The 27,074-nt window shown below is 39.7% G+C and overlaps 2 protein-coding genes across 10 annotated transcripts; one reads left to right on the forward strand and one right to left on the reverse strand.

Annotated features, from left to right (window-relative positions):
• Window positions 1-639: 639 nt before the first annotated feature.
• Window positions 640-11,939, forward strand: LOC135586971 (tRNA (guanine(26)-N(2))-dimethyltransferase 1-like). Of its 5 annotated transcripts, none has more exons than XM_065155236.1 (8): window positions 644-1,050; window positions 1,756-1,972; window positions 2,153-2,240; window positions 2,339-2,460; window positions 10,735-10,871; window positions 10,958-11,047; window positions 11,198-11,304; window positions 11,695-11,939. In XM_065155236.1, coding segments are annotated over exons 1-4 (594 nt in total). In that variant the 5' UTR covers window positions 644-763; the 3' UTR covers window positions 2,341-2,460; window positions 10,735-10,871; window positions 10,958-11,047; window positions 11,198-11,304; window positions 11,695-11,939. The 5 variants fall into 5 exon arrangements, 4 of the variants coding, with proteins under 4 accessions (XP_065011311.1, XP_065011308.1, XP_065011309.1 ...); XM_065155237.1 differs by lacking the exon at window positions 11,695-11,939 and adding an exon at window positions 11,430-11,658; XM_065155239.1 differs by lacking the exon at window positions 11,695-11,939 and having other exon boundaries at window positions 640-1,050; window positions 1,721-1,972; window positions 11,198-11,658.
• Window positions 11,940-15,530: 3,591 nt separating this feature from the next.
• Window positions 15,531-26,797, reverse strand: LOC103988998 (protein RIK). 5 transcript variants are annotated; one of them, XM_009407710.3, is made up of 13 exons: window positions 26,508-26,796; window positions 25,659-25,720; window positions 25,486-25,526; window positions 25,176-25,274; window positions 25,027-25,061; window positions 24,875-24,950; window positions 20,367-20,495; window positions 20,208-20,294; window positions 19,804-19,894; window positions 19,598-19,715; window positions 18,601-19,123; window positions 16,199-16,532; window positions 15,531-16,106 (listed from the first exon to the last, which is right to left on the reverse strand). In XM_009407710.3, the coding sequence occupies exons 1-13, from the start codon at window positions 26,573-26,575 to the stop codon at window positions 15,973-15,975; spliced, it is 1,797 nt and encodes a 598-aa protein (XP_009405985.2). In that variant the 5' UTR covers window positions 26,576-26,796; the 3' UTR covers window positions 15,531-15,972. The 5 variants fall into 5 exon arrangements, with proteins under 5 accessions (XP_009405985.2, XP_009405983.2, XP_009405982.2 ...); XM_009407708.3 differs by having other exon boundaries at window positions 25,614-25,720; window positions 26,508-26,795; XM_009407707.3 differs by having other exon boundaries at window positions 25,486-25,720; window positions 26,508-26,794.
• Window positions 26,798-27,074: the final 277 nt, after the last annotated feature.

The following is a 27,074-nucleotide window of genomic DNA, read 5'->3' on the forward strand; positions in this document are numbered from 1 at the left end:
ATGCAGCCCTACCTCTCTCAGTGAAGGAGATATGGACAGCTTGGAAAATGTTCCTGAAGCTGCATTCTCCATAGGATGGTCCCTGTAGCCATGCAGTGAAAACCATGTTTCTGATGCTCCATAGGATGGTCGCTGTAATTATCCTCAGAAACATATCATTTGTCATGCAGAATTGATGGACAGCACAAGCTTTACATTGATTCTGATGTCCTGCTCCTCCTCAACCTTTTTAAGCTCATAGCAGCATCTAGAAATGTTTGGCAGGAGATTCATGGAGGCCATTTGAAATTTGAAAGACGTGACTGATGTCGAGTTATCGTTTCTCTTTCCAGATATCAACCAATCCAGGGACAAGAAATCCTATGCTGACTGGAGTTGTCATCAACCTGCAGTGGATCCAGTACTGTTCACCAATCAGTGACCAATCATCTGGACTATGCCTTCTCTCTTCCGGACCACAGGTTCATATGACCTTGTACATGAAGAACATGGACAATGGTGGTCCAGGTTCCTGTTCCTCTGAGAGAGAGAGAGAGAGAGAGAGAGAGAGAGAAATAGTATAATTAATATTTAACATTATTAGTTAATTATCGTATTAATCAACCATGCCAAATAACATATGAGTCAATCTTCTAGTTTTTGTCTACTCAAATTGAAGTGTAATACCCCCACGCATAACCTTGAATTGGCAACCACGCTCACTTTAGCGGAACTGTATGATTGATCGTTAACGTGCGCCGGAGGCCAAGAAATAGGGTTTATAATGTTGCGAAGCAAATGCCCTCGGAATCATCCCCTCCGCGCGATCGTGTTGGGGATTTGGATGCGGCAATTCGAAAGCGATGCGGTTCTCAGTCAGGGCGGCCAAGAGCTTGCCGCTGATGCCATCAAAATCGAGTCTTTCACTCTCCTCCTCATCCTCTTCTTCGGCCCCAGAAATCGGTGTGGGGCGACGTGGGAGGGAAGCCCGGAGGAGACGCAGTCGTCGAGGAAGGAGAGGCGAAGATTCTTATGGATTCTGCCAACGGCGTATTCTACGACGAGGCCCAGGTAATGATCCTTGTGCGAGTTCGTTTTTCCGAAATGAGAAAAACCATTTGGTAGAAATTGCTTCTTGTTGTCCCGTTGCTCTTGTTGATTGTTTAGGTTGGATTTCTATCGGTGCTTCTAATTCGTTAGAAGAAGTCATTTTTTCTTGATCTGAGATTGTAAAGATTATTATTTTTCTTTTCACCTTGGACAAGATTAAATTTTGGTCATCTACGTCATAAAGCATACAAGGTATAGAGCATGTGTTCGTTTTAGTAGTTAATCTAAATTATATTGTAAAAATGTGTCATGTTGGGATCCTTAAATGATAAATTGTTAAAAAGAATACTAAAAGTAAATAATAATGAGTGGAAATTAGTCCCGGGGTGTGCCATTGGGGTCATAATCACTTGTTCATATTCCGGATAATTACCTGTCCATTTTAATGACTTAAAAGAATTGGTTCCTAAACTTTATTATTTTTGGCATTCCTCTCGTCAATGTAAGAAATGTCACTTAAGACCACGATTAGGCTTCATTTAGTTGGAACAAGGTTGACTTAGATAGAGAAAGCCAACATGAAAATCTGTGTTGTTACGATTGGTGCTGCTGCTTGAACAACATGAATTTGGTTTTCGATGTTCCCCTGTATGTATTCTAGTTGCTGTTGAAAGTGATGTATGATCATTAGGTTCATAACAGAGACATTTCCATTGCTGTTTTAAGGACTTCTATCTCAAAACGCAAGGAAGAACATGCTATTATGTTGAGCAGGAAAAGATCGGCATCAGAGGTCCCTTGTGACAGGCCTTCTGATTATTTATCAGATGGAGATTGTCAAATCCAACTAGACACTTCAGATTATACCAAAGGCAACTTAAGAGAAATTCAGGAAATTCCTGCCTCAAAAGTTCAAGAACTCAAAGCACCCACGGTTCTCGAGGTGCATCTATAGTTATCTTTTGTACCTATCCTTGCAAATGGAATAATGTGCTTTGTTGATAAATATAATCTAAGTTTCTACAAGGTGGTCTGATCTTTAGCCTTCATCTAAAGTTGTGGTCATTATGAGCATATGTTTGCTATGCCCAAGTTGAAATATTTTTTGGTTAGGAATCTGTAGGCTTTAGCTGCTTCTGGATTACGATCGCGGAGATATGCACTTGAAATAGATGGCATTGGCAAAATTGTCGCTCTCGACTATGACGAATGTATTGTTTAATTTTACATAGTATTAATTTCTTTGCTGGTAGAATTTCTAGGCAAGGCTTGAAATGGATGCTTAATCATGTCATATGCATTACTGCAGAATCTATTGAAGCTTGCAAAAGAAATATACAGTTTAATGGCTCTCTGGCATCATCAAAGGTGGAAACTCATCTTGCCGATGCCTGAGTTTATATGCTTACCCATCCAAAAGAATTTGATGAGGTAACTTTGGACCCTTGCAAATTATTAGTTTTAAGCTCATCTTTGTTGAAGTTTTGCTTAAAAACATGTGGCACTGAAACCTGGGGATGTTAGATTGCCAAAATCAAAGAAATTATCCTATATTGTGTTTCTTCTTCCTTGTACTTAATATATTTCTGGAAGTAAGATTATTTATGGACCTGTTGTTTGCTATAAGAATTTTATGTTGAATGGACTGATATGAGGCTTCTTCTTGTACCTAAGTGTGGAAAGCAAGTTTAGGCTAAGTCTGTAACTCACACAGGTTATTCAAGCAATTTATCAGTTTTGCAATTCTTGGAAGTCCACTGTTGTGCTTGTGGGTTAGCATGTTCCTACTTATACACCTAGCCTAGTCTCCAGGAAATGTATTTTCCTTGTTCTCCACTCTATTTTGTGCCTTATTCTATTATTTATGGGGGAGGTAGGATCGCCTGATCAAGTCAAATTGTGCTAGGATTACAACACCCTCCCGACGAGGTAAAGAAAAGTTTTTCTGGTCAGCTTCTGGACCATCTTTTGTGGGCTTTACAGATTGACCTTATCATCATTCTTATCTCTAATTGTATGATCTTTAGTCATTATATCCTTTCATAATCCACAGTTCCAATAAATTAGATTGATGCTTTGTCCATGCAGCAGTTCATTAATCATTTATTGTGTATCCCATGAATGAAAAGTACATAGAAGACGGTAATCTCATGAAGACACATTAAAGAGCTAGAAGAAACTTGGTGAGCTTGTAACCTCAAGTTTTTGGTGATATGCTATCTCACATGTTTGAAGGAATCTTATATACAGAGAAGATCATTCTTGGATGAACCTTGGCCTGCCTCATTAATTGAAAATATTACTCCTGTTCTTCTGCTTAAAGGAGTTGGATTGATTTGGGAAATATCAAGTGGATTCCTGACATTCAAATGGTCCTGACTTTCCTGTTCTGTTTTAGTCCTCTTCAACTTTTCCTTTGTGGAAGTGATATTTTATGGAGAGGACCTTCTTTATGATGTGGCCTGATTCTGGAAGATTTCCATCAGCTTGGTATACACTCAAGGTTTATTTAGCCTTAGGTTAACCTTTTTAAGGTGCTCAATATGAATTGTGTTAGGATGGTTCAACTGAAGACAATTGGTAGAGCCCTCCGACTTTCCATCAAACAGTTTAGCACAAAATCACCCAATCCAGCATTGTACAAGTCATTTGGTACACTGAAGACGGACCAAGTTGCTATAGCAGCAGTATACAGAAATTATTGTGGACATTAAATAGGTTTGTTTGCTTCAAGTCTGAGGAATTTTTCCATATTGAATTCATTCTGTGGTTGAATCAAAAGAAAAAGTATTTGCCATTAAAGCATATTTAACTTTGACGTATGGCACATTATCATTCCATTAATGATATACACTCAAGGTTTATTTAGCCTTAGGTTAACCTTTTTAAGGTGCTCAATATGAATTGTGTTAGGATGGTTCAACTCAAGACAATTGGTACAGCCCTTCGACTTGCCATCAAACAGTTTAGCACAAAATCACCCAACCCACAGCATTGTACAAGTCACTTGGTACACTGAAGACAGACCAAGTTGTCATAGCAGCAGTATACAGAAATTATTTTGGACATTAAGTTTGTTTGCTTCAAGTCTCAGGAATTTTTCCATGTTGAATTCGTTCTGTGGTTGAATCATCATGATCGAAAGAAAAAGGATTTGCCATTAAAGCAGATTTAACTTTGACGTATGACACATTATTATTCCATTAATGATGTCAGATAATTTATCATTTTCAGATTTTGATCTATGCTAAATCTAATAAATTTCAGTTTGTAATGATGAAAATGACTCTGGTATTAGGTTGAGCTTGATCCTTATGGATCACCTTCTGCTTTCTTGGACTTTGCTGTTCAGTCAATTGCTGATGGTGGATTACTAATGTGCACAGCTACAGATTTGTCAGTTCTTTGTGGTGGCAATACTGCAATCTGCTAATCTAAGTGAATTCATGCTTATGAATTTTAAACTAGAAATTTCTATTTTTAGCTAACTTTACCTGTAGATATGGGTAACAGGTATGGTTCTTATCCTTTGAAAGCAAAATATCATCATGATGTTACGGATAAACTTTTAAACAGGATGTTTGATGTAATGCTTATGTATGTCCATATCTTTTGGTATGTTCATGATTTGCATAGAGGGACGGTCGAAGGCTTAATAGTCCCATATTAGTTGGGTTTGGTGGCCGCTTTAGGCTTGTAAAGAAATGTTGTGTCATGTAGATATTTGTGAAAGATTTTCGGTCTGTAGTGGACCATTTTGACCCTTTATTGTGCAACTGTTTAGAGCTTAGAAAGTATGTTTGTAATTTGCATTGTGTATGAAGTGTTTTCGGAAATGTTTGCTTGTGGATCCCGAGTGAGGCATTTCTCTCACCCATTTTCTCTTTTGTAGGTCCTAAGGGACCATGTGAGGCTTCGGAGAGGCTGACCTTTGCGGACGGACACGCAAGGGTGCCGCACGACTTAGGCAAAACCAGCTAAGTTCGTGATAGATAGTATCAGAGCGGGACAAGCACTCATAGAAACACTTGGCATGCAAACGTGGGGGACCTAGCGGGGGTTGTGTTGACGGCAGTCAGCACACGCGCGACCGTTTAGGGGAAAACGGGCATGGAGATGTAGGGAAAATGAGTCGCTCGGAGGAGCGAGCATCTGAAATTGGCATTCAGAGGAATGGCCAACCCTTCGCACAAGAGGCACCATGAGAACAAGCAAGCTTGGAAGAATGCGGAGTGCACAAAGGTTGGGATGGCTGAGTCCGAGCTACGGCTCGACGTTGACAACTATACTTGATGGTGCTCAAGGCAAACGAGACGCTTGGTAAAGGATGAGACCATGCAAGGTGGAATGAGTTGCTCAGCGATCGAAAGAGTTATGCAAAACTCACAGAGGTGAGGGGAATTGCTAACTCGAAGAATTCGGTACTCATGCATGGGCTTGTATGCGGACGATAGAATGTTCGCGACCATCCCAAGGCGACCGAAACTCGACGCCATGGAGCATTGAAACTTTCTTTTCGGCATGTGAAGGATACGTCCGTAAGAGGCTAAAGTGTGCAGCGAGTTCAGCATGTTGCTAGGCCTTGAGTGGTGCAGTGGGGGCTGTATTGACGTGGAGTCGCAATCTAGCAAGTGCGTTTGCAGGAGGCAAAACAATGCACAGTTTGTTCAGCAAATCGGAGTAGTCCAAGGGGATGGTGGTCTCCGAAACGAAGAGAGATTTTGCTCCAACGGGACTGTTATCCAGGAGGGATAGATCCCGATTTCTCCAGAGGGAGAATCATGTGCAACATACCGCACATGTTGAGGAGGAGTACCTCAATAAACAATAACTCTACGAAGCTCAATGGACCGAGTAAGCGGTGAGGAGTCGTCGCATGATCTCGCTTGAGAGAATATATTGGTGGATGCATTGCGAGATTAAGTGGGGGAGCGACCTAAAGCAACACAAATGAAGGCACACTTGGAGTCGATATCGAGATTGGACTCAAGGGAGGGCTGACCCGTGGAATGGTGGGCGCGAGGGCCACCATCAACTCAATGCAAAAACGAGGAGCAGAGCAACTTGGGTGTAACTTGGCGAAGTACCCAAGCCGCATGAAGGGAGCCAGCATAGAAGATGGAACATGGAGCGGAGGCACAATGCTTTCCCTGGATAGAGGTCAAGGACATGAACTCTTGCAGAGGCAAGAGCAGTATCATGTTGTTCCATGGGTCCTTCATTCTGACGGAGCGGACTCATCTTGCATGGTGCCAAAGACGAAGGGAGCTTCTGGGCATATGCACCTTATCTCGGAAAAGCATTTGATGGAGAAACTAAGGCGACTCAACTTGCGGAGGCGAAGTTGGGTTCAGAAGGCTTTGACACGAGGCAAAAGGACACAGAGGCGGGTACTCTTGGAAGAATATGCCACAGTGTTGCCAGTTAAGTTGCCAGGCAGGAAGCAGTGCGCAGTGGAGATTGTGCTGGTAGGGGCAGAGGCCTAGGATCCAGACAATTGTGCTGGTAGACTTCGGGAGCTACTATGCGACGAACTATCCTAGAGTGGTGCTTCATCTAGGTGTGACCCAAGAGTGGGTGGATGAAGGTCGATTGCTAAAGGAGCGAACAAAATCGAAGGTGGAAGAGACCCTGCAATATATTGGCAGAGGCCACACATGGAGGGATCATAATTCGAGTTCATCCCAAAAGGATCAGAATGCAATAGAGATGTCACCAGGAGGCGACATAGTGCAGCGGATCGTGGTGGAACAGTTCGTGGCAATGCGATACACACGACATAGTCCCGTGAGGGACTAGATATACGGAGGTATGATCGGGAGCTACTGGAAGCTCCACTTCGGTGAACAACACGACGACAAGAAGGGCTATGAATTCAAGGAGTGAAGGCCATGGTACCGCAGAGGCGGATCTTTCGTGCGTGCATCGAATTTTGCATCGGATGAAAGCCTTGGTCATCAGCATATGGGGGCTGTGTTCCACCAAGAGAAATGTTCGAATGCAAGTACTAGTGAGTCCCATGGGAGGGACTTGATCATGCAGAGGTATGATCGAAGCAACTGGAGAGTTGGACTGCTCCAGAGCCCATATTCGCTTAAGGGAGCCCGGCAAGTCAGAGGACAAGGTCGAGTAAGCGAACGTTGCTACCAAGGAAGCTAAGGAGAACAGAATTGGTGCAAACCCTACAACGTGATGGTAGAGGCCATGCATATGAGTTGCAATCTGTCTTTCCATCGACCAAAGGGAGCTGCTTGGAGAACACAGAGGTGTTGAAGCAAGGGGTCGAAAGGGGCGAGGAAGCGACGACGAGTCCAGAGGGACTTAGCTACCCAAAATCAAGCATCAGTTAGAATGGATGTGGACTCGGAAGAGTGCCATAGAAACATATCTACTGATCGTGAAGAAAAGAGATGCAGTTGCGAGGCGACGGATAGTAGGGCCATGGGCATGGCAGCGCCATGGTACCGCAGAGGTAGGACTTCCGTGAAAGTCATTGATCCCTTGCTCTCATGGAGGGAGAGCGCTTCGTCGTGAAAGAGGCCGAGGAGGTGGAGCATGCAGAGGCAAACTCCAAGTACCAAGACAAGACTGAAGGGCAGAGGAATAGTTCGTGGGAATGTGATACACACGACATAGTCCCGTGAGGGACTAAATCATACAGAGGTATGATCGGGAGCTACTGGAAGCTCCACTTCGGTGAACAACACGACGACAAGAAGGGCTATGGATTCAAGGAGTGAAGGCCATGGTACCGTAGAGGCGGGTCTTCCGTGCGTGCATCGAATTTTGCATCGGATGAAAGCCTTGGTCATCAGCATATGGGGGCTGTGTTCCACCAAGGGAAATGTTCGAATGCAAGTACCAGTGAGTCCCATGGAAGGGACTTGATCATACAGAGGTATGATCGAAGCAATTAGAGAGTTGGATTGCTCCAGAGCCCATATTCGCTTAAGGGAGCCGGGCAAGTCAGAGGACAAGGTCGAGTAAGCGAACGTTGCTACCAAGGAAGCTAAGGAGAATAGAATTGTTGCAAACCCTACAACATGATGGCAGAGGCCATGCATGGGAGTTACAGTCTGTCTTTCCATCGACCAAAAAGAGCTGCTTGGAGAACACAAAGGTGTTGAAGCGGGGGGTCGAAAGGGGCGAGGAAGCGACGACGAGTACAAAGGGACTTAGCTACCCAAAATCAAGCATCAGTTAGAATGGAGGTGGACTCGGAGGAGTGCCACAGAGACATATCTACTGATCGTGAAGAAACGGGATGCAGTTGCGAGGCGACGAATAGTAGGGCCATGAGCATGGCAGCGCCATGGTACCGCAGAGGTGGGACTTTCGTAAAAGTCATTGATCCCTTGCTCTTATGGAGGGAGAGCGCTTGGTCGTGAAAGGGGTCGAGGATGTGGAGCATACAGAGGCAAACTCCAAGTACCGAGACAAGGTTGAAGGGCAGAGGAACAGTTCGTGGCAATGCAATACACACAATATAGTCCCGTAAGGGAGTAGATCATACAGAGGTATGATCGGGAGCTACTAGAAGCTCCACTTCGATGAACAACACGACGGCAAGAAAGGCTATGGATTCAAGGAGTGAAGGCCATGGTACCGTAGAGGCGAGTCTTCCGTGCGTGCATCGAATTTTGCATCGGATGAAAGCCTTGGTCATCAGCATATGGGGGTTGTGTTCCACCAAGGGAAAAGTTCGAATGCAAGTACCAGTGAGTCCCATGGGAGGGACTTGATCATGCAGAGGTATGATCGAAGTAGTTGGAGAGTTGGACTGCTCCAGAGCCCATATTCGCTTAAGGGAGCCCGGCAAGTCAGAGGACAAGGTCGAGTAAGCGAACGTTGCTACCAAGGAAGCTAAGGATAACAGAATTGGTGCAAACCCTATAACATGATGGCAGAGGCTATGCATAGGAGTTACAGTCTGTCTTTTCATCGACCAAAGGGAGCTGCTTGGAGAACACAGAGGTGTTGAAGCAAGGGGTCGAAAGGGGCGAGGAAGCGACGACGAGTACAAAGGGACTTAGCTACCCAAAATCAAGCATCAGTTAGAATGGAGGTGGACTCGGAGGAGTGCCACAGAGACATATCTACTGATCGTGAAGAAAAGGGATGCAGTTGCGAGGCGACGGATAGTAAGGCCATGGGCATGGCAACGCCATGGTACCGTAGAGGCGGGACTTCTGTGAAAGTTATTGATCCCTTGCTCTCATGGAGGGAGAGCGCTTAGTCGTGAATGGGGCCGAGGAGGTGAAGCATGCAGAGGCAAACTCTAAGTACCGAGACAAAGATGTAGGGCAGAGGCCAAGGAACTTCGTAAGACCAGTGTTGACGAGCTTCTCATCAAGATAGCTAAAAGTGAAGGACTTCGGGTCATGCAAGAGTGCACGACCAAGGAACAAAGCAAGCAGTACGCGGTGTTGTACCTTTGCTACTCAATGAAGTAGGCGGCCGGGTTGATAGAGAAAACAGTACAATCCTAGAGGCGACCAAAACTATTAGAGACTTACTCCAAGTTGGGGTGAAAACTTCCTACATTCCAGAAGTTCGATGGCATTGAAAAGGTGAATCACAGTAACTAACTCAACGCAAGGAGTGCAAACACTTCAAGTGCTTCAGAAGTATGAGCAAAGAGCAGGCGAAGGCCAGTAACCAGCTCGATGCATGGAGTACAACCTCGAGGAGGCGGGTGAAGTCAAGTAACCTTTGCCTTCTCAACTCTTAAGATAATGGGCGAAACTGAGTACCCCAATTCTCTTATCAATCCAGCAGAGGAGCTCTGCACAGGTTTAAAGACCCTTCAAAGGTAATGGAAGACAATAGTTGTCAAATCCTCATTAACGGTGATCAGTGCTACTGAGAGTAGATAGTCCGCTTCATTTCCCAATGAAATGCCAATCGAAAGCGGAAATGATACGAACCTACTTGGAAGGAACAACTAAGTGAAATAAGAGTCGATGGACAAATTTTATGGAGGAAGAACTCAAAAACTTCAAAAGTTTGCGAGACGATGCTCGTCAAAGCTCCAACAAGCATCCATCCAGTTCAAGCAGCATGAGTCATTTGAGAGACTGCGTAAAGTAATAATGATCTTTTCCTTCATCTGAAAGATTTGCAGGAACCAACAAGGATCAACACAACTCATCCAACCCCACACTAGAGTCAGAGTCATTGGCGAGTTGAAACAGTATGCCGGATCAAAGTTTGATTACTCAACAACAGCAGCGAAGAGTAGCTGGGAGCCAAAAAGCGCATTGCAGCTGGAGGAGAAGATTGAAGACTTAGCAAAGGCGAGGAGTTGTAGTGTCGGCAAAGGCTTCGACGAGGACGTTGAAGGAATGAGTGGAGGAGAATGTCACGAACAAACTTCTAAACAGAATGTTTGATGTAATGCTTATGTATGTCCGTATCTTTTGGTTTGTTCATGCTTTGCACAACATGTAGAGGGACGGCCGAAGGCTTAATAGTCCCATATTAGTTGGGTTTGGTGGCTGCTTTAGGCTTGTAAATAAAGTTGTATCATGTGGACACTTGTGAGAGATTTTCGGTCTGTAGTGGACCATTTTGACCCTTTGTTGTGCAACTGTTCAAAGCTTGTAAAGTCTATTTGTAATTTGCATTGTCTATGAAGTGTTTTCGGAAATATTTGCTTATGGATCCCGAGTGAGGCATTTCTCTAACTCGTTTTCTCTTTTGTAGGTCTTAAGGGACCATGGGAGGCTTCGGGGAGGCTGACCTTTGCGGACGGACACGCAAGGGTGTCGCACGACTTAGGCAAAACCGGCTAAGTCCGTGACAATGAGATGACTTTGAAGATGCTTCTTGCTTGTGTTGAGGTGTGGTTCATCATCTGATTTGTAACTCTCTTCTCTAAATATTGTCATCTTACAGGTTTAATTCTTCTCATGCCCTCGCAATGCAGAGTCATGCAAACCGTTACAGACATTACATTGTTCTCATCATCTCTGTGCCGATGGATTTTTATATGCAAGTGTTTGTGCACATATTCACGGTCTGTTCTCCATGCTCTATGTGGTGACATATAACAATTTTAATCAAATATGTTTAGATGTTGTGTATTATATTTTTTGATGAGCACTGTGTAGCTGCTTCTCTCCCACAACAAGTGTGTAGGTAATTTTCTGTGTATGTTTTTTCTCAGGTCTGCTAGGATGATGAAGATCACGCCACTTAAAACTCTCATACATATATCAGTGTGCTGGTTGTGATTCATTTCATTTACAAAGCCTTGGGAGGACTGTTACTAAGGTATCATATCAATTAACTGTTGTTTCATGGTTCAAATATGACATTTTGCTTTGATACTGTCATCTATATTTTCACTGTTACATGTTCCTGCAATTCTGATTTTGGCTCTCGTCTACACTATCTAGAACAACACAGTTGTTCCTAAAAAATGCACCTGACTGTGGAAGGAATTTTAGCATGGGTGGGGTGGACCTATATGGTCTGCTCCCATCCCTGACCAAGAATGGGTAGAGCTTCCATTGTTACAAAATATTAAGCTGCAAAGGATAAGCATCCTGCATACAAAAAGATTGTAGCTGTACTTATAGCAATATCAGAGGTTTTAAAATATTATTTTAATTCATCCATTGAGATATTTAAATTATTACTGATCATTTTATTCTTTTTCAGGTTGATGTTATTTACCAAAACTGTTTCTCCGAATAGAGTACTGAACATGAATTTGACACCAGTTGAAAAGTCATGGGAGATGAATACAACTAGCTTTCTTATCTTATTTCTAGTTGTATCATAATAGCACATGGAAGTAATGAATTGACTCGAGATTATATTGAAGTCGACACATGGAAGTAATTTAATGTAGTAGATGTTTAAAACTTTAAAAGATTGTATGGTTCAATATTTCTTTTCAGAGATTACTTGGTTTTCTTTCTTTCTTTCTTTCTGATTGAGGCTATAGTATATATAGTGTGACATAGTAATAATTCCATTTTCTCATGACATTTTAACAATTTTATGTTATTTAACATAAAATTTTATGTTATTTAACAATTCTCAAATGTACACCACCACCCTTTGCTCTTATGATGTATGTACTTACTATGCTATGATAAATGTTGATTATCGTATTTCTAACAGTTAGTTAGTTATGTGGATCCACTAGGTTGTTTTTTTCTTGTTTCCTTCAATGAATAATAATAATGGCTCTCAATTCCTTGCAATACTAATAATGCTCTGAGCTATTCATTTGTGCATTTTAAAATTCATTTCTGTATTTTAAAATTAGATTTCATCAACGGATCCCAAATATTTATAACATTATGGTTTGTTTATTGTTATAAAATTATATATATATATATATATTTTTTTTTTCCAATTTTTTCTTTGACCTCCTATACTTGCTCTTACTTTTTGATCCTTTATATTGAAGAATAAGTTGCTTCTTTTCTGTTTTTTTGTCTTCTCTATTGATTGTTGTATCTTTGTTTTGAAGGTTAAGAATCATCTAGTGAAAACTCAACCGAAGAGTGAATCAGGAATTGTGATCTACCGAGAAGATAATAAACCATATTTAGCATACAGACAGACACCAAATACTATCGTACCTACCTATTTATATAACAAGCGTGGATTCTTCTAGCATGCAAAGTAATATAATAGCATGACAATCTGTTGGAGCAGTAACAGTACACCGAGAGAGAGAGAAGACGAAAACCACGATTATTTGGGCCTTGTTGTCATAAGAAATCTCTAGACAATCTATTAGTAGTACATTTCAAGATAAATCTAGGCAGGCATACAAGAAATTACTAACAAACATATGAACAAATAACTAGGGAAGCCATAAGAATAGATTTGATGAGGGTAACCCGACTAACCTAAGAAAAAAAAAAACTTACTTTGCTTGCTAACAACTCAGCCTTTGTTGAATAGTTGGTTTGTATTCGACAATCAAAAGCGAAAATTGGCAAACGACAAGGCGATATCATAGCACCAAATATTTAAATGGAGGGCTACCCTCATTAATGTTGAAAAAACTACAAATAGAAAGACTTGGCAGAATAGTATCACAGCAAAAAAAAAAAAATTCATATTTCACAAGATTCATTCTTTGATTGGTAAAGAATCTCATCATACATGTATGAGTTTATACTTGTGCTTGAAATCAAAAGGCATTAGTTATTAAAAAGATGGGATAGCAAAACAAGTGTAATTAGGCCAACTAGACTTAACCATCTCATGAAATTAACTATTCTCAAAATAGAAGTTTTAAATCGAAATAAATGTTTTGTACAAATAGGAGAACTCTTGACAAAAAAAACAAAACAAAAGAGGGTAGTGATTAGAGCAAAACTTGCCATATGACAAATAGAAGAAGAGTTACCAAACACAGTTGAATCCAGCATGAGTTACCAAAAAACACCCTATCCAATTTTACTAACACCTTAGCCAAACCCTAATGGTTGTTGTTATATCATATGAACCTCGAACTCAAAAATCCCAAGTCCATTAAACTCGAGGCAGTATAAAAAAAAAAAAAAATACTAAATCTTTAAAGTACCCAAAAATGTAAAACCCACAAGTTTGTCTTGAACATCCATCCAATAAACAATTGAAATCTCTAGCTAAAACAGCAAGGCACATCCGAAAGATTAATAGACAACAACGAAAGCATTTTGACAATCTAAGACTAACAAACAGTAACCATAGAGAACAATCTAGAAATTGAACGACAAAATGGATACATTAAGCATGAATTGATATCACATAGGCTAAGATATTTCTAATAGACGATGCCATCTCTCTAAAGCCCCAACCATCAATTGAGCAAAACCAATCAACACCACAAAGTATGAATAAGACTTTTCACATGCGTCTCATCAGCATGTGTTTCTGTCAAAAAAAAAAAAAAAAAAAAGCACATCCGTTACAAAAGTTAATAAAAATTTTAAATACTCTATCTATTAACAAGGCATTGAGTAGCAATCTTCATTTATTAAAAGGAGAAGGAAGAACAACACTACACTACTTCCAATTCCATGGTAAAGCCTTCCTGAACAAGACCAGCATTTTTCATGGTCAATTCACCCTAAAAAAAGGAATCTCAACATTTTTTTAAAAGACAATTTTACCAAAATCGAGGTGTCAGTTTGAGTCCTAACAAATCTCTACCAGCTTACACCAGACTCCACAACTAGGTCATCAATGCATCATCACACTGTCCCTAGGGCCCAAGGCTCATTAATGAGTATTATACCAGAGGCATCAAATTCCATATGACCTTCATGTGGCACGTCAGGAACTAGCCATTCCCAAGAAGATGCAATAATAATAATAATAATTGATGACACTGTTTTCTTCTTTAATCAATCCCCTCTCCTGTTCCGGCCGAAGAAAGCCTGGCCACTCCGATGCCGACGACCTTTGGGTCGACCTATATCCCCCCCCTTTCAAAGGTGAATGACCTTTGGGTCGACCCAAAAGAGATGCTAAGCTAAAAACACAATCATTGTTTTAATATTCAAAAGGAAAGCTAACTATTTGAACCCAAACCGAACCGAGGGGATTCTCTCAGTGTGACTCTAAACGTCCATGGTCCCACGCCACAGTAAGAATCTAAAATTAAAAATAAGGTAACACTCAAAAAGAAAATAAAATAAAATAAAATAAAACTCCTACGTCATATCAACTTTCACATATACAAAACCACATATCTAAGATTTTTAGAGAGGATATTCACTTTTAAAGTTTTTGTGATTCATTGGAATCATGCTAAACAGGAATATCACAAGGCTGATGATTACAATTGGAACAGCCATCCATAAAGGTAGATTGCCTTTCATAAAATACAAAAAAGTATTCATTATCCAGACTACAAAGAAACGAACCTATGGTTGCAACCAATTTTGTCATCAACTACAAGGTCAATATAAATTCAATTCAAATGGCTGCTAAACAAGGCAGGACTAATATTCAAACACCGAACATAATAAGTACATGATTTGAAACAGATTCCCATAGAATTAATATAGCCAGTTTCGGGTGGATCTGAAACCCCACCATCCTCAATTCCTTAAATCTTTTCCCTCCCTCATTGTTCCGAATATAATTACGAGATGAAAATAGAAATAATGACAAACCTAGAACAATTCAGATGATCAAATAAAATCATACAAGAAAATAAACCTGAATTTTCATGTCAAACCTAATACCCATTTTAATGACATTTCAGGTGACATGACACCGAGCTATCAAATAACATATCAAATCATATCAGTAAAATATTAATAAGGAGTATGATGTACTGATCCGTACAATCTGTCTAATTCATTACCCATACTAAGTTGGAAGCAGCACCGGTACAATCTGCATGTTAAGGCATGGATGATGAAATTGACGTAAGACAGCAATTAGGCAGTTGCACAGTTCAAAATAATCCACAGCAAGCTACTGAAGAGATAGCCTAATCATGTATATGCAATTAGGCCATAACTTGTACACACTGGTACAGAACCACCATGATCCATCATAAGCTATAATGTTTGCACAGAAAGGATTAAAAAGACAGACCAGAATTATCATGGCTCAAGTACCAGCTATATTGATCCAGGTCCATGTGTTTGTACTAATCATATCCTGAATTATCCACCTAACTACGCAAAAAAAAAAAACGAAGCGCCACAGGGGTAAAAGGAAAAGACAGTTTCCTCCACCATGAGAGCTCACCAATCTTATAACCTCTCAGAAACTCACCAATGTTGAGGACTCAGCCATGTATCAGATACTATGCAACCATGTTAAGTATCCTACACAAGCAGGCCATCTTTCAGTCATCATCGTGCGTCTTTTGCAGCATCCTTCAGGTTCTATGATAGCTTGCTATCTGCGGTAACATTTGTCAACCAGAGTGCCTTGTCATTTTTCTAAAAAGCCATGTACAACTTAAAATCATACAGCCCAAAATGGTTTAGGGGTCCTAGTTGCATGGCTCTTTGGCGATTCAACACTGCTTGTTGGGGTATCTTCAGATGCATCCGCATCATCATCTTCATCTCCATATTCTGCAAGCTTCAGCAGCGTATCTAGAAGCAAGCACGCCACAAAAAGGAGGTATTTTAAATGATGGCAAACATGATGTACAAAAAACATTGTGCAGTTCCACTGTTCTTATTACCAGAGAGAGGCACAGTCGATTTCTTGGTATCCATGCTACCATTTCCAGCTTTTGGTGGCAGCTGGGGTCCCAAAAACTTGGGAGGTGGTGGAGGCATGTTTCTTGGCGATAGTGGCGGACCACTTGATTCCTCTAAAGCCTTGCTTCCTTTATCAGAACTAGGTTGTAACTGACATGATAAGAACTTTGGTGGCGGGGGAGGAATGTTCCTTGGAGGAGGTGACGTCCCATTTAATCCAGGATCTACTAGCTTCTTTGGTGGTGGCATGGAAGAAACCCTCACACTTGAATCCTCAGAACCTGGCTTAAGAAATTCTGACCCCTGTTGTGAGTTCTGAAGAAACACAATACAAAATCCATTTTCTCAATACCAGCATTTCAAAACTAATAAAGATATCCACAAAAGAATTCAAATCAAGTAATTTATAAAACAAGATATGAATGTACTCTATAGTCGATCTCCAGTGCAGAAACAAGAGAGCAAAAAAACCAAATATCTATGATTCTATAGTAACTTATATCCTTGTGTTGCATAAACTTAAAAGTGGAGGAAGGCAAGAAAAGAAGGGAGAGAAAGAGGAGGCATGTGTGTTGTGGTCACAGCACATCATCAGCAAGGGATTAAAGAGGTCATGAGAACAAATAGATCAAATGGACATGAAGTCATGAAGTTCAAGATAAAAAAAGGTAAATCACATTAGATGATAAGAATCACAAGTGAAGAAGAAAAGCAAAAAAGAAGGAATTGTTATCATATGGAATGTCCATAAGCAGGGTAAGAATATAGGTAATGGAGAGAAATCAAGCTCATTCACTTGATGGCAACTAGCAGCTCCAGGATTTATCAAACTGCAGCGCTAAACCTCGCAACATAAATGCAAGTCCAACGGTTGTATGCTATCAGCCTGTCAACTTCAGAGAAGGTCAGAGAAAATACCTGGAACAATTGTTGCAAAATCAGTATAGCCACTATGACAAAATGAATCAAGGGAGAAAAAAGAGAGCATTTCATAAGATATAAAATTTGGACATATATTTTACAAAAGAATCTTATCTCATCAAACAGTAATTTACAATTTTCAAATTCTAGTCTCTATAATGATAAGAAACCAAATATTGAAAAAAGAGCCAGGTACAGAAGAATTATATGTTTAAAAACCATCTTCAGGGTTCATCTCTGTAACTTGAATTGATGATAGTAATCAACACGTGAAACATTACCAATGCAGTTCACTATTATCCAAGTAAATGCAATCAAGTGATGAACAACTTCATATCTATATACATATATCCATATACGTGAAGGAGCAACACTCCTAACAAATGCCGGATCTGGAGAGGTCAGACACACAACCTTACCTCTGTATAAAGGAGGCTGTTCCTAAGACCTCTCTTCTCTAGAGGCCGTAATTTTTTCTCTCAGTATTTTGGTGGCAAGGAAGATGATTTTAACTTGTTGAAAATAACTGAAATCCAAACAGTATGAAAAGGAAAGAAAATGAAACACGATTCAAGCCACTGGCCAAGCACCAAGCTTTTCTTGGGTCCAAATCAACATTGTTAACAATGATAACCTGAGTGTTCCTCAATGCAACCCAAAAGAATAAGGAGCATATGCTGGGTCATATTATAGCTTCTTTTTTTAAGTAATTTTACCCTTATTTATTTTAGTGGATCATAGTATAGAAAATAATAGCATTTCTAATCCAGATAATTTTAACCTTATTTATTTAAGTGAAATCAGAGTATATGTCTATGGTACATAGCATTCAAGATCATGCACATGAAAGATCTTTGTTGGTTCTCTCTTCAGCCCTGTCTCTTATCCCTCGGAGCCTCCACTAGCAGGGTTTTTTTGGAAAACTCCAATTCTGGAGTGGATGGCAGGCAGGCCTTTTTAGTTTCAATAGGACTCCTTATGAGCATTGTTTATATCTACTATTATCTAAAAATATTATATAATAATAACCACTAGATGTCTCCTTTTGAGCAGTAGAGTCTATGTGAATTACCTTTTTGAAACTAAAATACCCATTTAATTGTAGACTCAAACAAGGCGTAATTTATGTGGTAACTCATAAGATGGGAAATATGAGGCATTATAAAGCATGAGGATAAATTGATTTTTTGAGTACGAGATTCTGTTCTCCCCTTTTTCTTTTCTGTTTAGCATCTTCCTTCTTCACCCCTAATCTCTTCACCTACATGAGTTCACATTGCACAGCATGACAACTGCTTTATACTGGAACAAGTTAATTCATAAGATGCCAATTTAGCCATTTAAGGTTTCAAAGGACAGGAATATCTTCTAATGTATGTCTCATATACTACACTAAGATAAAGAATGTCTTGAGTTTGTTAATTGTATACCATTTCCTAATTGGGATAAACAAAAACTATACCTGAAATGCAGTTGAAACCTTTGAAGTAACTGGTATCTCCTGAAATTTACGTTTCTGTGGAGGCCGAGCATCTGCTTTAGCATTCAAACTCGATTTCCGCTCAGTTGTGTCCACAAAGCAACTTGTCGATGAAACACAAGCAGATGAAGTGGATGCTTGCCTAAGTGCTAAAGCCACCTGCTGCAATGGCGTGGACTGGGGATATATTCCTTCATAGCCATTATAGCATGTTGCTCTTGTGACAGCAGGAACGGTATAGCTAACCAAGTTTTGGGGATTCCCATATTTCAACACGTCTCCAGATTGGACTGCTGTCCCTTGAGATGAGACAATGGAAACTGCAGACAGTGGATCACCACCAGGTAGAAAAGACTGTGTCGCCACCATAGAGCAAGTGGCAGTGGATGGAAAGATGGCAATTTGATCGACATTTCCAGCAGATGCAACCTTTGATGAGCTTTCTGTTCCCAACAACAATTGCTGTGGGGGAGGCACAGCACCATAGACTTTAGTGGATGAGATCCTGCGATGAAGGTGTTATAAATCTGTCAAAATGTAAAATTAAAGAGAAACTTTAAAGATAAAATAAGTCCATGTAGGCTACTACAATCTACAACATTTACACAGGTAGACATTCAGGTAGCCAAATAAAGACCTTAACAACAATTCTCACAATCATTAGTAACATACATTGCTTAGCAACAAATAAAATCCTGATTCCATCATCAGCGGATAAAATAACTAGTGAAATGAGTCTCTTCACGATTCAGGTAAGTGAATGTGAAGTGCAGTTGAACACAACCACTTTTAGAAAGTTAGGTTTGAAAGTCTTGAATACGAGACCATCAAATAATGTGGATGGAAAATAGATTTGGATAATCACCATCAGAAACTCAGGTACTAGGTACTCAGTGCTACGAAGCTTTTAAGCAGGTATAAAAACCTGAACCCTTCCCATATATCTAAGAGACGAAAACAAGAATTTAGGTTTACAAACCTTGAAGCACCACATTCAGATGCAATTGTGTCCAAAAGATTTTCTGCCAAAATCTTTGCAGCTTCCAGACTTTTCGGATTTGTACTTGACAAATATAAATGCAAGGGTTGCAATGTTTCTGCATGTTAGATAAAAAAGAAATCAACAGTAGCAATATAACTATAGGACTTACGTAAAAATAATACATATATAATAGGGCACCAAACCTTCATGAGAACTATCAAGATGTTCAGACCCCCTTCCTCTTAATACAACAGTAGCTCCTGTTTCATTCATAATATGATTTATATAGAGGTCCTGCATACACAAGTCCGAACCACCAGCGACACAAAAACAATCTCTCCACATGGAGATGTCAGGGAGAGCTTAAAAATATTAGTAATATTTGAAATAGTGAAAGATGAAAAGAAAAGCTCCAATAAAGAGAATAAAACAGAACATCAATAGAACAAGAAATTCTATGAAGTGCAGCAGACATGCTGTCAAACATATTAGTAAAATTGATAATCCAACAAAGTCATAAGTAGTTGAAGTCCCAAAAGTAACTTGGTCAAAATGAAGACACCAGAGAGATAATAACTATAAGATTTTGTGCAAGAAATTTACATACATTTGGACCACGGATACGAGTTGCAATATTTAATGAAGGGTCAGCATCAAAACCCAGAAACAAACACATACTCAGAGCTTGAATAACCTGTCATCCAAACACACAAACGTCAGATCAACACAAACTTTACATGTAATGATGTTATAGACAATAGATTACCGGGCCATTTAACAAAACCGATTGAAGAGGGGTAGAAGACATCAGGGAACTCTGGCCTTGCTTCAAGATTTCCTCAACCATTGCTGCTGCATGATCAACTGCTTTTATGCGCTCAGCAGTGTCTTTTAACTAAAAGTACAATAACAGATTAATGAAAATATAAATATAAAATTGCTAAATAAAGATAATTTTGACATAAATCTTATGCATCTAAATTTATCTATCCAAGACATTTAAACAAATCCACAACACGAACAGAGAAAACTAATCCAGATCAGTGATTAAAAAGAGGAACCATTTGGAATCCAATATAAGACGTGTATACCAACAACACCCACAAGTTTGTAGACTCACATTAATGTTGGATTAACAAAATATAAATATTAAAATGCTAAATAAAGAGGTTTTTGATGAAGATCTAATGCATCTAAAAGTCATCCATTTAAGACACTTAAACCTACAATATAAAAAAGGCAAAAAAGCCAGATCAATAAATAAGGCAGAAACTATTTGGAAACCAATAAAAACCATGTGTATACCAAACACACCCACATTCTTATAGACTTGCATTAATTATAGATTAAGTATGTAACCATTATGGTAATTCAAGCCTACTCCCTTCAATGACTTAGCAGGTCATGAACCACATCTTAATATGCACAGGCACCAAGGTTTGACGTACTGAAGCATATCGCTCAGTACGAGCAGTACATACCAGTCCGATAGAGGACCGATACAGACAGTACATCAGTACACCCCAATGTACCATGTGTCAATATGCTCTGTACAGCTCGGTACAATTCGATACGTACTGTACCAACAGCTGATCGGTACACCGATACGGACCGATAATGCGAACCATCATAAGCACTGAGCTACAACCATTTGTATTATTTAATTTTCCCCATGATTGTAGTAAAGTTAAAAACTAAAAATTTTATATTATTTCACTTATAATTTCCTGTTATTTTCTCTATATTCTTTAAGTATTGTGCAAACAAATTTCCTTAAATGATATATAGGATAGATAAGCTAGCTAACTATTAATATGATTTATCATGATATACAAACATCACTCAAACATCTTAGAAAATCAGACATTGCCTTCTTATTCCCATCGGACATGAAAGTCGAGCAGGTCTTCTACCTATTATTATCCTTCTTCTGACCACAATCTCATAATTTCAATATCTTCTTACATACGTAGACCGACCAATTTGGGGTGCAAGCTTAAGGTCAAGCAATTGTGATATCAATGAACATCACATAACATGGGTCCAAAAAAATATATTGGATGGTTACATCATTGAAGGCTTAAAATTGTGCTAAACCATAAAATTATGAAGAAACTCATATCTATCCAAGGTTCATCATACCATGGCATACCGCCTAGTATAGGCAATATGTACTGGTCCGATAGGGAATCGGTATGGGAGGTATCTACTAGTCTGTCGATATATCCCACCATACCATGTGTTAGTATGTCGATACACACCATACCGATGGCTAGTCGTTACACCAGTACGGATCAGTAAGCCAAACCATGTCATCTATCATTAATGTAATAATAAAATATGAACTGGATTGGCCAATCAAACCAAGAAAACGAGAAACTAGATCCTCAACCAGTTTTGTACACTAGCTAAACCAACTGAACCTTGAAAAACCTAAAATGACTTCAATTCTTTATTGTTATCAACGATATTGGATTTTCAAGGTCATTAACTCTTTTTATTACAAGAATAAAGGATAAAAAAATTGTCATTTTATTTACTATTAAGTTTTCTCAATGTGTCTGCTCTCGTGACATCAGCACTACCATCCTCTTTCACTATATCATAGAAAAAATATTTATTATATTACCTAATATGTTTTATATTTTAACATAACATATAATTATTTTATTTTATACAATTTATTATATCTGTGTCCAATCAATAAATGCAACAGTTCAACCAATAACACTGTGATCCATGATAAAAAAAATTTGATCTGATCACTGTCCAGTCCCTTTTTTTTAACTATGCACTAAGATTGGTATGCAAATCAAATATAAAATCAAATAGGCCTTTTTTATGATTTCTTCTAACAACTACCATGTAGTTGCTGTATTATTTTCAATCTGGTTAACAGGCTAAAACAGGATTAAGCAAGTGTCAACTGATATTTCAATTGGTCAAGTTGACTGCTTATTTAATGAAGGTAGTTATAAGCTGGTTAAAGTGAGATTTACATACACAATGGGGAATGAAATTTGGTCAAATTCGATTCCATCCAATTCCAAATTTGATTAGCAAACTACTATCCAAACAGTCAAGCACCATGAAAATATGAGGTATAATCAGTGATTTAAAAAGCGCTAAGAGATAGGCGCTCGCACGAGCGAAGCGAGACACTAAAATATAAAAATATATAATATAATTAATAAATATAATTATTTAAAATTTTAAATTAAAATATGCTATTAAATTAAGAAAATCTATTAACAGTATTGAAAATTAATAATTTCAATTAAACCTAATAATATTAACAGTATACGATATACTGTTAACAGTATACTGTATACTATTAACAGAAGGAGAAGAAGGAAGTGTAAGGGGGAACTTAGCCTGCTGACTGAGAAAAGAGGAAGCGGCAGCCGCAACGGAGTGTAAGGAGGCAGCGGCGACAGCGGCAACGACGAGCGGCGACAACGGCAGCGGGAGGCGCGAGCAGCGACAACGACGAGCAGCGGCAGCAGGAGCAAGAGTAGGAGCGGGAGCGGGAGCAGGAGCGGCGAGCAGCGGGAGGCGCGAGCGGCGACAGCGACAGCATTTGCAAGCAGCGATAGCGACGAGCAGCGGGAGCGGGAGAAGGAGCGGCGAGCAACGGGAGGCGCGAGCGACGATAAAGGCAGCGTTTGTGAGCAGCGACAGCGGCGAGCAGCAACAGCGGGAGCAGGAGCGGCGAGCAGCGACAGAGGCAGCGTTTGCGAGCAGCGACAGCGGCGAGCAGCGAGATCGGGATCGGGATCGGGAGCGACAGCGGCGAGGGTTAGGGTTGGGTTCTCACTTATATTAATTTTAATTGGTTCGATTGAACCAACTAACCATCAGAGACCGAACCAGGACCGAACCAAACCTAAAATCCTGGTTCGATCGCCTTGGATAACCCAGGCGCTCGCCCGAAGCGCCCAGCGCCTGGGCTCGGGCAAGCGCCCAGGTGGCGCCTATTTGAAGTGCGCCGCCTGGGAGATTAGCGAGGCGCTCGGGCCTCGCCTCGCCTCGCCTAGGCGAGCGCCCGAGCGCCTTTTTAAATCACTGGGTATAATGGACCAAATCTAAAACCAACATATGCAATCAGAGGCAAATAATTGTCTAGTCCACTCAAAAGAGAAGGCCATATAATTAAACCTGAAAAATGAGAACAAAATGGATAAAAAGTGACTTATGATGGCTCCAATCAACATAAGGCTCTGAGCATCTTCATAACTTCTATTATTTCCTTGATTTCAACCTAAAATTGCTTTTAGCCACCTCCCTAATATCACCACTTCCATACTTCATTTGTATATCCTCTTATGCCTTCTAAAATTATTCAATATCTGAATATATTACCCTGCATATAAAAACTTTAAAATCCGCTTGAATGCAACCTTTTTCCCAAGCACCACATCATCATTCAAGACCATAGCCACATCAAATAATTATCAGCCAGATCATTCTAATCGTTAATAAGACCTAAAATTTATTCAGAAAATCTCAATTACAAGATTATTCAACTAAAGCCCACCTGTTCAAAGTAACATGTGACCATTTTAATAGTATAAGTATCCAGCTGGTGTCCACAAAATCAGGTAAATTTCACTTAATAAATAACTTATTCAAGCTAAATCTTGAACAAAACAAATAAGATTGAATGTTAGCTATATTGAGCAAATGTTAACCTAGAAAGCAATGCTTAAATGACAAACAGGGGTCTGAGGAGGAGACATGTCAGATTAGTTCATAGTTCCAAAAAGGAAAAGTTCACACAGAACTAGTGAACTTTGATACTTAATTAGCATAGTGCATGTTTAAATTTTAAAAACAGTAGCTAGTTGTTGAGCTTGAGGACATCCCATAATTTTATTTTTGCATATTTTTCAAATTAGTTCACTTTCTTTGATAAATTCTATAATTTCTTAGGTTTCACTTTCTTGGTGACACAGATCAAGAATCCACTGACAATCCACAGCCAAGTTGGTTGATTAATTAGACAGATGGAACACCAACAACAAAAAAAATAGTTGTCATCCTTGGAAGCCATCTAACTTTTTTTGGAATGGTCAGATCAATCATATTAAAAGCAATACACAAAACCTTCTTTAATATGTTCAGGTCAGTTACACTTACACCAAAGACACCAATTATAAAAGCAAACAAGTCATGGAATGAAGACATCAAAAAGATTCTGCAAAACTAAATATATTTTCCACCTTGGCCAATTATTTGTGTAAACTACATCCTAAATAAAGAAACACTACATACATGAGCCCCTGCAGATATATGAAGATATAGTGGCTTTTCGCTGTCTGGCAATCCATTTGGAGGACGGTACTTGCCTCTGAAAAGGTAGAACGCAAGAAAAATACATGAGACTCAAAATAGGAAATCAATAATGCAAACACTTGCATTAGTACCTTGTTATGACAACTGCACCAGTGCATTTCTGAATCTGCAAAAGTGAAAGAGAACTTGTAAAATTGCAAACATCAATCATACCATACCAAGATTTTCTTAAAGCATGAAATAAAGATGCAAATCATACTAAATTAAATCAAGGATTCACCTCTTCTTGTGTTTGACGTTTAGTAAGTTTGTATCTTGCAGTAGGTTCTGCATCATTTATTACAATCTCTCGAGCTATTAGCTCATCTTGAATTTTTGGCTGCAAGGACAAGAAAAAGTCAAGCAACACAATATACATATGGACCAATGAGGATGCAGCAGAACTTGTAAGAAGTTCTGCTGACAAATTGAACTTAAACAACAATACTCTAAAACCTCAATACATCACTTAAACTAAAAAGCCAAACAGATTAAGCAGCCTAGCACATAGGTATTCACGTTCAATAAAAAATTTGTTACAAGAAAAATACCTGATTTAACTTTTGAATAATTGCAGCCGCATTTTGTGGGACTGCAAGTGATTGTACTAATTGAGGAGGATAAACAAAAGTTGATGGAACTGAATTTGTCAAAAGAGACCCAGAAAATGGAACAGCACCAGGAAGAGTGGTCCCCAAGATAGTATTTGGGGCCAATGGCACACCTGGAACTGCTATTCCAGCAGATAGCAGCGGCTCAGCAGGCTGATCCCACTTTCTCTTTTTCCTGTCAAGTATTTTTGGAAATTTGCTTTAGAAAAAAAGAGAAAGAAATACTTAAGCAACCAGTTTTGGTTTCTTCAATCGTATATTAGCTGCAACTTTCTGTCACTTCCACATTAAAAGCATGGAAATTGCAACTTTATGCATTCCCAACAAATGAGAACTTAGATATACAGCAGTCTTCCCTTTGTGTTTTAACAGATAAGAGATAAAATCACAAATTTCAAGCCTCAAACAGAGGTTCATCCAGAACTTTAATAAACATAGCCAAATAAAAGCTTCCAATCTATATTTATACGTTCTGGTTCTCATGGAGAATGATATGAACTCATATCACATAAGACAATATAGTACTAAGATAATAAAAACAATCTAATCCTTAAAAGTATCCCACAAATGATGCAGCAAAATCTCCGATTCATGTGTTTGCGTTAGCAAGTTATCATACTAAATTTGACTCTGTTCTTCCGAGTGACAGAGAGCTCCTTTTGCAATAAGCCACTATACAACCAATTTCACCAGTATTTAATCCCAACAACAACAAAAAGGTACACAAACTCGATTAGATAGGATAAATTCCGATCCGTAAAAGGACATCGGAGTAAGTTCTAGTTTGAACCGAAAACCGTGAAGAATTAATCGGGCACCATGAACCACACTCTTCATCGAAGTCAAAACAAATCATTGACCCTCCGAAACCCAAAACTTGCTTATATCATAAATTAATATTGAGCAGATTCAAATGGTAGAAGTATTAAAAAATCCAGGTAAGGGTTTCCAGAAAGAAACACCTTTGCCTCCCGACGCTTGTCGCCACCGCCGATTCATCGGGATCTTTAGGGCTCCTGTCTTCCGTCATCGCTCTACCGCCAAGATACCAAACACGATATCAATAGAGGATCGGAGAAGACTCGGAACAGACTGGAAAAGGGTGGAGGGTCAAAGGGGCAAATTCCGCGAGCACAACAGCGGAGACAGAGGAGGAGGGAGATCTCGTTAGGGTTTCGCCTTCCTGGGAAACGAATAGACAGACCATTATGGATCAGCGTGGGGTTAATTTGGGAAATTTAAGAAGCCGTCTCGCGGCCGATCATCACGGTTTGACGTCGCATATATTGTCGCATGCCCAACCGCGATCTGCCCTTCCCTTCCGACGTCAGGTAATCTCGTTCGTCCACCAACATCATCGCGTAAGAACCAAGACACGTGTAGGAGTAGGACGGCACAAGCTAGGAGAGTTCGAGGGTTCCGGAAACTTCGCGTGATCTTGAACCGTCCATTTAGCATCATCTACGGCAGGAGATGACCAGATAGGACGATGTTGAAATAACAGCGCGGTTTCCTAATAACTGCGAATT

Source organism: Musa acuminata, chromosome BXJ3-6 (assembly GCF_036884655.1).
Source record: "Musa acuminata AAA Group cultivar baxijiao chromosome BXJ3-6, Cavendish_Baxijiao_AAA, whole genome shotgun sequence".
In the NCBI taxonomy this organism is placed as follows: domain Eukaryota; kingdom Viridiplantae; phylum Streptophyta; class Magnoliopsida; order Zingiberales; family Musaceae; genus Musa; species Musa acuminata.

Bases quoted from the DNA above. Each gene is read 5' to 3' on its own strand.
- LOC135586971 (XM_065155236.1), top strand. From the start codon at position 764: ATGTTGCGAAGCAAATGCCCTCGGAATCATCCCCTCCGCGCGATCGTG. The intron at 1,051-1,755 runs GTAATGATCCTT...TGCTGTTTTAAG, and splicing joins TATTCTACGACGAGGCCCAG to GACTTCTATCTCAAAACGCA. The intron at 1,973-2,152 runs GTGCATCTATAG...AGGAATCTGTAG, and splicing joins AAGCACCCACGGTTCTCGAG to GCTTTAGCTGCTTCTGGATT.
- LOC103988998 (XM_009407707.3), bottom strand. From the start codon at position 26,575: ATGACGGAAGACAGGAGCCCTAAAGATCCCGATGAATCGGCGGTGGCG. The intron at 25,275-25,485 runs GTATTTTTCTTG...TTGTCCTTGCAG, and splicing joins TTATTCAAAAGTTAAATCAG to CCAAAAATTCAAGATGAGCT. The intron at 25,062-25,175 runs GTGAATCCTTGA...TCACTTTTGCAG, and splicing joins AACGTCAAACACAAGAAGAG to ATTCAGAAATGCACTGGTGC.